The sequence below is a fragment of the Rhododendron vialii genome, chromosome 13a (genome assembly GCF_030253575.1).
Source record: "Rhododendron vialii isolate Sample 1 chromosome 13a, ASM3025357v1".
In the NCBI taxonomy this organism is placed as follows: domain Eukaryota; kingdom Viridiplantae; phylum Streptophyta; class Magnoliopsida; order Ericales; family Ericaceae; genus Rhododendron; species Rhododendron vialii.
The window spans coordinates 25,903,697-25,916,730 of record NC_080569.1 but is presented as its reverse complement, the minus strand read 5'-3'; the positions used below and the strand labels follow the sequence as shown (position 1 = coordinate 25,916,730).

The 13,034-nt window shown below is 35.4% G+C and overlaps 1 protein-coding gene across 2 annotated transcripts; it reads left to right on the top strand.

The window, feature by feature from the left end:
- The first annotated feature begins 1,690 nt into the window (after positions 1–1,690).
- Positions 1,691–7,954, top strand: LOC131314656 (uncharacterized). 2 transcript variants are annotated; one of them, XM_058343451.1, is made up of 5 exons: positions 1,691–1,906; positions 3,847–4,147; positions 4,293–4,415; positions 5,229–5,519; positions 7,505–7,954. In XM_058343451.1, the coding sequence occupies exons 2-5, from the start codon at positions 3,884–3,886 to the stop codon at positions 7,712–7,714; spliced, it is 888 nt and encodes a 295-aa protein (XP_058199434.1). In that variant the 5' UTR covers positions 1,691–1,906; positions 3,847–3,883; the 3' UTR covers positions 7,715–7,954. The 2 variants fall into 2 exon arrangements, with proteins under 2 accessions (XP_058199434.1, XP_058199433.1); XM_058343450.1 differs by having other exon boundaries at positions 1,721–1,895.
- The last annotated feature ends 5,080 nt before the right edge of the window (positions 7,955–13,034 follow it).

The window sequence follows — 13,034 nt, the reverse complement described above, 5'->3', positions numbered from 1 at the left end:
TTGCATATATCTAAGGAATGGACATAGTACCTTATTTGAATAGTTCCAGGTATTGTTCTCTTATATCGATCTACCCTCTTTCATTTTTCTCGTCGCTTATTTGCTTTACTAAACTTTGACCAATGATATTATTTTATTTCTTAATTTAAGGGGAATGATTTTGCCACTTCTCTTTTTACTAACGTCACTCCCCTTTATATCTTTAGTAAATGATTTGTTTTGTGAGAGAAGATGAGTGGCACTAGAGAAAAGAGAGTGGCAAAATCAATTCTCTAATTTAATTGACGGTTTCTTTAACCCACGACATATGTTGATTCATCACTCCTGCAACCAATTTCTTATAAGTTGTGAATAACTATATTGTGTACATCACTGCATCATGCAAGCTGCCCAGGATCTCTGTTGGAAAAAAACGACCTCACTTTTCCTTTTTTCCTTAAAAAAAACTCTAAGTTACCAAAACAAGTTAATTTGTAGTAAAGAATATTGCTCTAATACCCGTTACTGCCTTAGAGTTTGGATCCTAGGCTCAGATGGAAGTACGGTAGCTATATCCAACTATTGTCTTTTCATAGTAGTCTTCTTGGTCAGTAATAGAAAAAAAGTAGCAAGTCGTTTTTATCACTCCGCGCCTTAGACTTGTCCATGATTGAAGCCAATGCAAAAGATTCAAGGGGTGTGGCATAGCAGGAAGTTCAAAATTATGTTTAAGAATGTACATATTGAACAACTCATATCATCGTTATGAATTCAAAGTGGGCAAAGAAAATAAAAGAATCTAAAATGGGCAAAGGAAGAGTTTAGAGAAACATGAGGGTTGACATGAAAAAATTGTAAGCCATTAAAAAAATTTATGGCCCGTTCCAGTTTTTTGGAAAATGTATTTTTTTGAAAGGAAGGTAATTTCAATTTTACAAATTACATGTTTACGCAAATAATTTTTCTAGTAATATAACGGTACAAAAAAATCAAAATATTTTTTTTTATTTTTATTATATTTAAGCTTAAAATTATCTTTTTTTTAAAAAAAAATGTTTAAAAAGAAAACGGAACACACCTATGTCAATTATACACAGTCTCGTGTCGGATCCCAACATCATTGAATCATAAAAAGGGGTGACATAGAGAAGGATAGAAAGAAGCTTTTCCTCTTGTTTTTTTTGGGTGGGAATTTCCAACATGACGCGAGAACCCGATGTGAAGCTAACAGATTTGAATTAGTTATTTCTGACACAAAACTCAAATATAACACAACACAATAACATGAAAAGCTAAACAGATCAGGTTAGGGTTAAGAAAATTTTGACACGAACACAACGCGGAGCGAGAATTTTTGTAAGGAAACGATAACACGACACGAGCACGTAGTTAGCGAGTTAGGGTCAGTTATTTCTGACACAGAACACGTATATGACACGACGCGATAACATAAAAAAACTAAATAGATCATATTAGGGTTGAGAGGATTCTGACAATACGAGACACGATACCCATCCCTACTTCCTGCTTTTTTTTACTAATATATATACTACAATCATTTCGTTTATTTAGGCAGCTAATTTTGCCCCTCCATTTTTTGTTAACATTACTCCCTGCAAGTGTATTTTTGCACAATAACGTTAACAAAAAAAAAGAGTGACAATATCATTTCTCTTTATTTATTGCACCAGTAGTGAAACTTGATTATATTGCTATGAATCATCACAACGTGGATTTCTCACAAAAATATCCGTAGCGTGTCTCTGTTCGATTTGCCCCACGTAGTAATACCCATATTTTGACGCATAGCTCATCAATACTAAAGACGCCAACGAAGCCCAATCCAGAAACAATCGATCACCCACATTTCCAAATCACCCATTTCAGACTCCAGTCGAATCATCCGCCCAAACGCAGTAAAAAAAATGTTCGTAAGAATTTCAACTCACTTTACGCTTTTCTGTTCACAGATTTAGATCAATTACACTTGCTATCATTTTGTTTCTTTTTCTGAACTAACGTTGACTCGTTTCTTCGCTGGTTTATTTGTTTTCTTCCCTGATGATTTGGTTGTTCTGTGTCTAGTTACTGAGAAACTACTGAGACTGTAACTTGTAGTGAATGAGAAAGGCAAAAGCGCGTAGCATAGTAGTTAGGTTAGTTGATTCTTAGTTTCAGGGAAGAAAGACTGCGAAATGGAATTGAGAATCTTGCTTTTCTTTGTTGGTTTATTATTTTGAGCTGGTTTTTTAGCAGCCAAACTGGGTAGTGGTGATTTGGGTTTTTAGCCTTGTTCGATCTGTGGTACGACCTTACTAATACCCAGTGAGAATCCGCACCAAAGCCATAATTTGACAATTATTATGGTTTTGTTTGGTTGAGCATTTAGTTTAGTTTAGTTTAGTTTTGGTAGTAAGTGGAGAGAGAAATAGAGTAATGATTGAAGATAGGGGTAATGATTAGAGAGAGATGAAAAAGTAATAATTGGAAAAATAGGGTAATGATTGAAGAAAGAAATAGGGTAATGATTGAAAACAAAACTAAAACTAAAACTGAAATGTTAACCGAATAATTTTTTGTCTTTTAATTTTTTTGGCGAAATTCAAGTCCACCCTTTGTTATGGTCTTTTGCCAAATCTCACACTGTCACACCAAGTGAACTGACCTCCATTGAGATATGACTTGGGTTTTATCCAATGATCTAGATTTGAGTTTGTGCAGCAACATGGCTCTTTTTTGGTCTGTTTGACTCTGTAATAGGCCAAAAATTTACTTTTGCAAAGTCTTTTTGGCACCAACGGCTCTCGCTAGGAATTCATGGTCCAGCGTCTGCGTATATACCAGCTCAAAAACTTCAAAGGGCAACAACCTATTTCTTAGCTAGATCGAAGGTGATATCTGCATTTCTACAAACTTTACTGCTTAGTAAGGAAAGAATTTTTTTCCCCACTTTAGGAAAGGCATATTGGTTTTACCTAGGTTTTGTCCTATTATTATGCTTTTGGTCAGTAATAGATTCAAGGGAAATCGTAGGACAGCACTCCCGAAGTTTTTCAGAAAAAAAAACCATGTTATAGTAGCAAGCTTAAGGTGGTCGCATTACCATTCATGTTGGCACTCCAAAATTATAAAAGTTTGCGCCCCACAGAAGTTAGAATCCGGGATTTTTATTCCTGCTTGTTGTCACTGTTCTCATGTTTGCCATTAACTGGTATATGTCTCATGTGGCTATTTCCCTCTTACAGTCTGGATTTATTAATTTTGGATTTCATACACTGCAAGAATTTGTTTGCTGAGATACTTTGATGATGGAGGCTATGGAGTTGATAAGTCTGCAGCTTGATTTTCATCTTACAATAGACTGTATTACTCTTTGTTTTGAAGATTGTCAGCATTCTGACTCTTAGTGCATGGAAACTGATACTCTTGCAACCCATGGAGAGTACTTTTCTTGGATCTCTCAAGTCTCTCCCTCAGTTTTTACTACGATGGCAGCTAATACTTTAGTTTAATTTTTTTAAAATTGTACACTTTTTGCGTCATTTGTCATGTGTCAACCTACCTTTATGCAGTTCAGATTGATCTAACCAAACATTATGACACACTCTCAATACTATGATTACAGGTGTAACAACTGTTTGATATGCTTCAATGAATGTGAAACTAACTGATTAATGGAGACAGTGCTTGGGGGTTTTATTGAGAGAGAAACTTATTGAAACACGTTATTCTTAGATGTATATGAAGCCTCGATACTACTCAGACGGAATAAACCTTTTGTGACCTCCTCAATTTATAATAAATACCTTCACACTCAACTTAAACCTTAATTCTGGAACCTAACCTTGAGTAGCACCCATTTTTCAGATTGGGCTTTGGGGATATTGGCTCCCAATTGTAAACAATGGATATATCTACAATGGACCGTGGACAAATCACTCTTCTAGGATCTGCTGTCTGTGTCATGCTTACAATGCACTTCACAATACAGCTTCTGTCACAGCATCTCTTTTACTGGAAGAACCCAAAGGAGCAGAAGGCCATAATCATCATCATCCTTATGGCTCCAATATATGCCATTGTTTCATTTGTGGGTTTGGTGGATATCCAAGGAAGCAAGCCGTTCTTCATGTTTTTGGGTTCAATAAAGGAATGTTACGAAGCTTTGGTGAGTGCCTTTTCAATCATGATTTGATTTAATCCTATGATTTTGCATTTTGGTATGTCCTTCTTACGTAGCTCAGTGGTAGGTCATCTTGAGTCTTACTGGTTTTTCCTCATCAATGAAGCTAAACCTCTCTCTTTGCTTGTAGGTGATTGCTAAGTTCTTGGTACTTATGTACAGTTACTTGAAAATATCCATTAGCAAAAACATAGTGCCAGATGAAATCAAAGGACGGGAAATTCGCCATTCATTCCCAATGACTCTTTTCCAGGTGGAGAAAGTTTTCTCCTTCTTTTATAAACTGTCATAATTCTAGCAAAATTATCCAAGTAGCAATATGATATTTGTTTCTGCACGTTGGTTTTGGATATTAAGCAATAGTCTTCTGTAAAAAAACTAAGGAAAGTAGAATTTCATGGGGTGAAATAAGTCGGGCACTAGAATCTGGCTATTCTATAGAATCTGCTATGATGAAAATTAGTTGGATCAATATCACTATACTCTATTGCTCTGATCTTAACAAGTCAAAATTTGAATCACATTGGGCCTAGTGGTCTTCACCAGCTCCTCCCACTCTACTACCAGAACAAGGTGAGTCCTGAAATCATGCAATTTCACCTGTAAGCTTTTGCCGATCCCGATAAAGTGATGTTAATATTCTCTGATGTGGCCGAATCTGAACTGATTTCCCGGAGAGTTATGTTAAACATGTTTCATGAGGTTCAATACCGATAGCACATTAGTTGGCATTAAGAGGGAGGGAGGGGTGGAGGGAGGCAGATTGGTAACTTTTGGACCTTTTCGCTCTCTCTGTAAGTCTTAGTAATTGTTAATTTTGGCTGCTTTAGCATGCGCTTGGTTTCCAAAAGACAAAAAAGGAACTTGGTTTCCAAAAGGGGGAATATTGTAACAAACTACATTTCAGTCCAATGTTCCTTAATTTTAGCTTCTTGCAAGATGAGTCTGTGAGTTTTCCACCACGTGCAATGATGACTCCTAAAACAAGTCCAGCTTCACTGGGTTTGTCAATTGATTCTGTTCATGAGGCAGATATTTGACCATTTCTTCTTCTTACAAACTGCAGCCTCATACTGTGCGTCTAAACCACAAAACCCTGAAGCTTCTCAAGTTCTGGACTTGGCAGTTTGTTGTCATTCGCCCGATATGCTCCTTTTTTATGATAACGTTACAGATTCTTGGAACGTATCCCAGTTGGTTGAGCTGGACATTCACCATGATTCTCAACGTTTCAGTTTCATTGGCTCTGTATTCATTGGTGATATTTTATCATGTCTTTGCAAAAGAGTTGGAACCTCACAAGCCTCTTGCAAAGTTCCTGTGCATCAAAGGAATTGTCTTCTTCTGCTTTTGGCAGGTAAAGTTATTTCATCAAATGGTATAAGAAGCTCTGTCGGTGTGCTTTTATTTTTTCATTTTCTTGACTGGTAGTAGTTGAAGATGAGCTGATTTGAGGTGGACCTCCTCCTGTCATGGAATACGTGCATATTGGTGTGTTCATATGTTTGATTACTTAAATGAAATTATCCTATTTGCACCTAGGTAAAGTGTGTTTATGTATGTTAGTGTGTCTGTGTGCCTTGTGTTCATGGGCTCTGTGTTTATTCCTGAATCATGAAGTCATTTGTACAATCACTCTGTACCATCAAATTGGCTACCCTTTCTTATTTCTCAAGGAGTGGAAGGAACTTGGTAAGGTAAGCCTCGTTGCCCACTTAGTATTAATGGATGGTAAATTAGATGCCAGTATGCGACCTCTTCATATACTTGACCAAAATTTCCTGAGCATGAACATCCGTACAATGCTTGTCAGGGTTACCTAAAAGAAAGAGATGGGTGTGACTATCTTCTAGGCATATAGAAAGAACTCTCACAACAGAAATTTAGTCCTTATTGCTGCTCAAGGATCGCATTGACGTGGTACCTGCCACTGTGAAGTTCAATACGGAAGAAATGGGATGTACAGTTTGGGATCATTATTTAACTCTATGTCGTGTATTGCTCTAGGTTAATTTGTGTATTGAAGTGGTCAACTCTCATAATTCGGGATTACTTTTGACGACTGAGGCATTAGTATAGGCATTCTAGTTTGTCAGTCGTCAAGCATTTCTGCAGAGATCCGTTAACTTGGTAACTTGTGCCTATAGATAATGAAATTCAGTAAATCCTGAAGTGGTTTTTTTTTGCCAAATTCAATGTTTAAATTAGAACCAGACTGTTTGACTTGTAACGTGTTCTCAGCTTGCTATTTCATGTAAATTCATTTTTTTTTTATTATGGTTGTTGGAAACGGGGTTTTTCAGAAAATTTCCCAAAGAAAAGCCAGTTTTTGTAAACAGTTAGCCAACAAGCTTTCTGAATACAGAAAATAGCTTCCTCCTCACAAATAGGACTAGTAATAGGATAAGCCAACCCCGTATCACAAATTTACCCTCTCTCTTCTTCTTCTTTTTTTCCTTTCTGGAATAAGTCCTACGAAAGGGCAAAATGTGCCATGGACGTTTCTAGAAGACTAGAACATCAATGAACCGTCTCCACAACATAATAGCATCAAGACTCATAGTTGTAGCACAAGCCACAGTAGACATCACAAACTGCTTAACAGTATAATCAAGAATTTTCTGTTCTGTTAGATTAGTTGATTAAAAATTTCTCCAGGCACATGTACACCATCCCTAGGAGAGTGTCTATTCACAATAGTAACGTAAAACATCCCAACTCTCTGCTAAATCATTTGGTTGGGTATTGCCAATTTCCAAACATTTGGTATCTAGCTGATGGAGAATTCTATGTTAGTACCCTCGCTTTTTCATTGTTTATCTTACACTCACTTATGATTCTGATTGTCCTTTTTGTAGTTTGATTATGTTTCTTTATGTCATAATGGGTGGTGTTACGAGTTAATAGGTCAACCCAAATGTTAACTCCAAGTGTTTTATGAAGAAAAGTGGAGCTTGGTCATGACTCGTATCTGATTATGACTCACTGTGATACTGGTTGGGACATACAATGGTGGTTTTGGGTTATGACCAAAGTAGTCTTCGATTATGGCCCAAGTATTATGGAATACGTCGTCGGTCTCTCATGTTGTTCAAGGATGCTTTTCAATCAAAATGCTGATCTCCTACTGAGTTTGAAACATCCTGGTCTTCAGTTTTATCTGCCTAGACTTGTTATATTTCTTGTGATGGATTTCTAATTGTTGGTGTTCTTTACTAGATTGTTTCGATATCTCTCTACCCCTTATTTTACTTTTCTTTGCACTCTTCTTGCTATCAGAAGTATTGTTCTATTTGGTTACCCTTTATTTTTCACCAAAAAATGCATTTCCACCATACGCAGGGGATAGTGCTGGAGATTGTTGTCGCGCTGGGGATCATCAAATCTAATCATTTCTGGTTGGACGTAGAACACATTGAAGAAGCCATTCAGAATGTCTTGGTGTGTTTGGAGATGGTTGTCTTTGCCGTTCTCCAGCAGTATGCTTACCACGTTGCTCCTTACAGTGGAGATGCCGCCACAAAAATGGAATCAACCAAAAAGAACGAATGACGCGACTCTTGAAAAGATCTCAAGCGGGGGAGATTCCATCACCGTGTTTATACGCGGATTCATTGTGTTTTTGTACCAGTGGCAGGAGAGAAGTATATTAACGTATTGTGAGTGAATAATATGTCTGTGATTTGTTCTTTAATATTTGTTCTTCTTCTTTTTTAATTGTTGTTGTGTTTCATATGCTTGTCAACTACCCAAAGTTCTGATAATTTTCCACCTCAAGTGTTGTACCTCAAAGCGTCCTATTGAAATAAGCCGCTAGTTATGCAATGTAGCAGTTTAGTTTTAGTCTTTATCGACGGCAATTATGCATTAACCACAGCCACTGGGGTGGTGAATAATGTGTTAAAAGTGTATCGATATCCGAAAAAAGTGGTTTGATATATGTGCACCGCATAATTAGCACATAGCTGATGTGAACCACCAAATTAGCATATCTATCACGCATATATAGTACAGTATTGGTTTTGTCTTAGGAAGTCTCATCGGATGCAAACTATTGATACTAGTGTAAGGGTTATGCTAATCACCGTCCACTAGGTGATGAATAATACACATGTTAGAATTTTAATACGCATTTCGTGGATATCAAAATACTTTTTTCAGATATCGATATGTTTTTTACACAGTGTTCACCGTCCCGAGGGTGGTTAGCTTTTTCCTTAATAATGATCCTATGCCTTTCAACTTCAAATTATGGAGGTCAGCTTCAGAATTGATAGGATTGTGATGGAAATATTGAAAATGGAAGGAATTCAGCAATTTCCTTAACCTAGTTCATGGCAAGGCTTTGAGCCAAGCCACCTTCTATATAATCAGTTGCTTACACTCGCCACTGATTAGGTCACATCACAACGCGCTTTAGAAATATTTTCAAGTTTTGTTCATTCAACCTTCCAATTTAAAATGAACTTTAATCAAACAGATTAGGAGCCAAGCCCGCCCAGCTCAAGTTTCTTTTTTCTTCACTCTATATAATTTTGAAAATCGAGCTGAGCCAAGTATTGCACAGTTTAATTTGATTTAAAAACTTACTAAATTCAACAAATGTGACAAGTTTAGTTTGTCTTTATAAAAACAGATTTTGTACGACGGGTTTTTTAATAAATGACAGTTGATTTGAGTAAATTTCATTTGCCATTCCTATAAAAGTGATAAACTAATAAATTGAACTTCTTCTGTATGCTTTCTTGCTTTACACACAAACAAGCTGGGTGGCTGACCTAACTTAATCTTTTCTAAAGACAATTGATATTTGCGATTTCGTGTAGTTTTTTTTTTTGTCAAACTTTTGGAGATTAATCATTCATTTAGAGGAATCGAAAACGTATAACTCTATGGACTGAATCAGAAAAGTCTAGATAAGATTAACCGAAAGCCAATAAAATTGTGTGTTTTTTTAAAAAAAGTAGTCTTTAAAATTAGTGAGTTTTTGGTGTCAAGATGTGAATGATTATATTTTGGTAGTGTCAGCCAGTCAACTAGCTAGATGATCAAGCATTAATATATAGTGCATACCCATTAGGGTAGATTTGCATCATAGCATAATCTTACCCCCACTTCAATGAAGTTGACTAGGCAACAGAAAATTACACTTACTACTAAAAAATAAGGCCAGTGGCTTCTTAAAGCCAAACCACTCCAAAATTAATATTCAAGCAAATAAAAAAAAATCAAATTGAAAGCGACTTTCATAGTCCATATTTTATAAACATTTCCATGTGTAATTCGGACAATTAATTAAACGAATTCTACAACTTTTAATTAGCATGTTGGAATTTTTATTTAGTTTTCTTAATTGTTTCGAAGATATTATTCGATCGATCTTGAAACCAAAAACAACACTTGTTTACCATTTCAACGAATATATGTGTGTATGCTTTAGTGAAGAATAATTTCGATTGGAGTAATAATTTTAACTATTTTTAATTCTGTGCAATCGATCCGAAGACACCTCGTTGACGCGTCATAATATTTAACTTTTTGACACATATCCTATATATTAAATCATGAAATATGAATTTAGAAATATTTGATTTGATACTTGGAGGCACACCTACACACGTATACAACACAATCGCCTTTTTGCTCTTTATATATATTGGTGGTTCTAAATAAATGTGCATATCATTATCCTATAGTATATACACGTGTAATTCACGTTGCATTCTCTCTGTTTTTTATAAAGTAAAATAACAAAATAAAAACACGTCACCGTTCACCCCTCTATGCTATTTTTTATTATTATTACAAGCTGTACGAATAATACAAATATGAGAATTATGTCAAATTGAAAATTCTCAATCACTATAAACCCACCTCAACTGATGACCTCATTAAGAGGAGAGACAACCACATCAAATACACGGAAAATAGAACCCGTACGTATATGAAGAAATTCGAACTCTTGACCTCGTAATAAGATTCTACAATCTTGGCAACTTGAAATAACCCAGTTCGTTAAGGCCTTGTTCCACTAAGGTTATTTTTGGGAAAATGACGGCCAATGACGTGCTTTGATAATTAATATCTGCCAATGACATTTTCAGCATTAACAAATATTAATTATCAAAACACGTACTGGGCTATCATTTTCCTGTTATTTTTTGCAAGTACTTATTTCTCGCTTTATGAGACATGTCATTATAATACATCACATTTAATTCAAAAAATAAGTACTGTATTTATTTCTCTTAGCAGAACAGTGCCTAAAACTTAGCAGGACCTTAGAGCATCTGCAATGGTAATAATTAAAACTAATAACCAAAATGTGCCACATCAGCATTTGGTTATTTATTTAGTCCATAATCAAATTTAACAACCTCTATCCCACATTGGTTATTTTTACATTCCTAACAAAAAAAAAACCCTACAATACATGATGCACATTTGTCCAATTGTAAACGAGTTCCAATCACGCACCCGACCATATCAAATTATTCGTCTCAATGAGACGATTCCAATTTGGTTATTTACTAAAAGACTTGTAACTTTTCTTATTACAATGTGGGATATTTTTTGAGCATTATTGTTAAATTTGTTTATCCACACTACCACACCCATTTATTTATTATAATGGGATGCTCTTATCTCTCTACTCTCTACTCATATTTATTTGTCATCTGGCAGAAGGAGCCAGAAAAACACACCCAGGCCTATAGATTTACTCATGTATTTTATTAACTTCGTATGACGCCTGTTCTTTCTAAATTTTTGTTTCAGTATTGACTTTTTCTGCCATGAATTTTATTAGATTCCCATTAAACTGATTTGGCTATTCGTCTCAACGAGATAGTCGAAAAAGTGAAAAATTACAATTAACAATAAAAAAAAGTTTCACTATAAACGAAAAAGCCAAAATAATTGTCTCATTTTTCGTTATTATAATTGGGACCAGGGTCCTGTTCAGTTTTTATTGGGTCCAGTTTGGTCCAATTTCGAGCCATTGTGGGGCCCAGGAGGGACCCACAACATTGATCAAAATCGTTCATTTTGTTGAGTTCATCAGGTATGTAGTCCACATAAAAATTAATTATCTCGATCGAACATCGATATATAAATGAACTAAATAGATTTGAACAAGGAAAACGGGATGAAATAAAAAAAAAATTGAAACTTAAAGTGCCCATTTCTTTAATATACATATATATTTTGTTCATAAACCTATTGATGTTCGATCACATTAATTTTTCACGTGGACAAAATACTTTATACCAAATGAATAATTTCGATCATGCCCACAATGGCCCAAAACTGGATCAAACTGGACCCAACAAAAACTGAACATGTCCTAGTCCCATTATAATTTAGGAAGAACTGCTCCTTAGTTGATTATAATTGTGTCCATCATAAACACTTTTCATGCATTGCAGTTTGCATGGATTTCGCTTGTAAGTGTAGAGCTTCTTTTTCTTTTGCCAGAAGGATAATGGTTTCCATTGATAAATCGAAAAATGCAAAAACAATCAAAGAGCGTATTCATCCTTTGTCAAAGGCCTGGACACTGGACAGTCATATTGACGGGTAACTTACCAGCTCCAATTTGTTTAGAGCATTCACGGATACTCATCAATCTCCAATTGTCCCATTCTTGTGTATGTGACCCAATTTTTGGCTCAACCAACTTAGTTTAAAGGTAAAATAAGTTTGACCATTAAGTTTGCAGCCTTGATACGAAATGGTGTCTTTTTTCCCTACCTGTTCCATTTCCCAAACCTACCCAATACACATTCCCTCGTACCAAAGTTATTAGGCCTTGTTCCGAAAAGAAAAGAAAAAAGTAATTATTTTTTGAATTAAATGTGATATATTATGAGAGAATGACATGTTTCGTAAAATAAAAAAATAAATATTTAAAAAATAAGAACCTTAGCAGAACAGACCTGAGTTCCTTTCTGATGACACTCTAGTGGTGTCCCAGCCATTCAGGGCTTTAAGTCATGGTACTCTCTCTCTTTCTCTATCTCCATTAACATTCTATCACTTTTCATGATACAAATAGAAAACAGATTAGTACTTCGTCAGTCCCATTTTGTGTAGTACGTCTTTTTCCACAAGTCATGTCATTTTTCGAATAAGAAATAAAAGATTCTTTTGCACTAATTTTGAGATAGTTGTCATCTTTAAATTGGTGCCAAAAAAAATGAAAAATAATGCACTGAAGTAATTAAAAAAAATTTGACCCGAAAATTATACGACTTTTTGTCCTGATTGGTACTAATCCTCTAATCTGCAATGCTTCCATTCCTATTCAATCCCGCATCGTTCATTTCGTAACAAAAATTCATTTCTTAGATGAAATATGATTCTCTCTTGTTCAGAATTATATGTTTCTAAAAGATTTAAAAATAAGACCTTTGCATAAAACTATTTTCACCTTATTTGTTGATTTCCAAAACTTATTTTTCTAGACTTGAGCTCATGGCTTTAGGTATTCCTAGCCTTAAACTCACGTTTTGAGGTTAAACTTCCTTGAAGTCACCGGAAGGTGAGGTTACCCATTACAAAAACAATCTGCAGTGCAAGGGCAACTCCGAAGGGGAAGGTTACCATTATTAAAAGAAACCGGCTTTTCTATCTATGATCTGAAGTCCGGCTTTGGACCGTCTGTAATCACGACTGGCCAATAGTGTTTTTAATAATTTAAATTTATCGACATATTTTTGAGTGTAAGAAAGTATCGTGTCAGAAATAATCTGAACCAATGAATATCAAATTAAAGACCGAGAGGAGACTATTTCCGGTGGTCTATTCTGACAGATGGGTCCATATTAGACCTACCATTATTATGGAGAGAGCACAGAATAATTTCTAGAGA

Bases quoted from the DNA above. Each gene is read 5' to 3' on its own strand.
- LOC131314656 (XM_058343451.1), top strand. From the start codon at position 3,884: ATGGATATATCTACAATGGACCGTGGACAAATCACTCTTCTAGGATCT. The intron at 4,416-5,228 runs GTGGAGAAAGTT...TACAAACTGCAG, and splicing joins TCCCAATGACTCTTTTCCAG to CCTCATACTGTGCGTCTAAA. The intron at 5,520-7,504 runs GTAAAGTTATTT...CACCATACGCAG, and splicing joins TCTTCTTCTGCTTTTGGCAG to GGGATAGTGCTGGAGATTGT.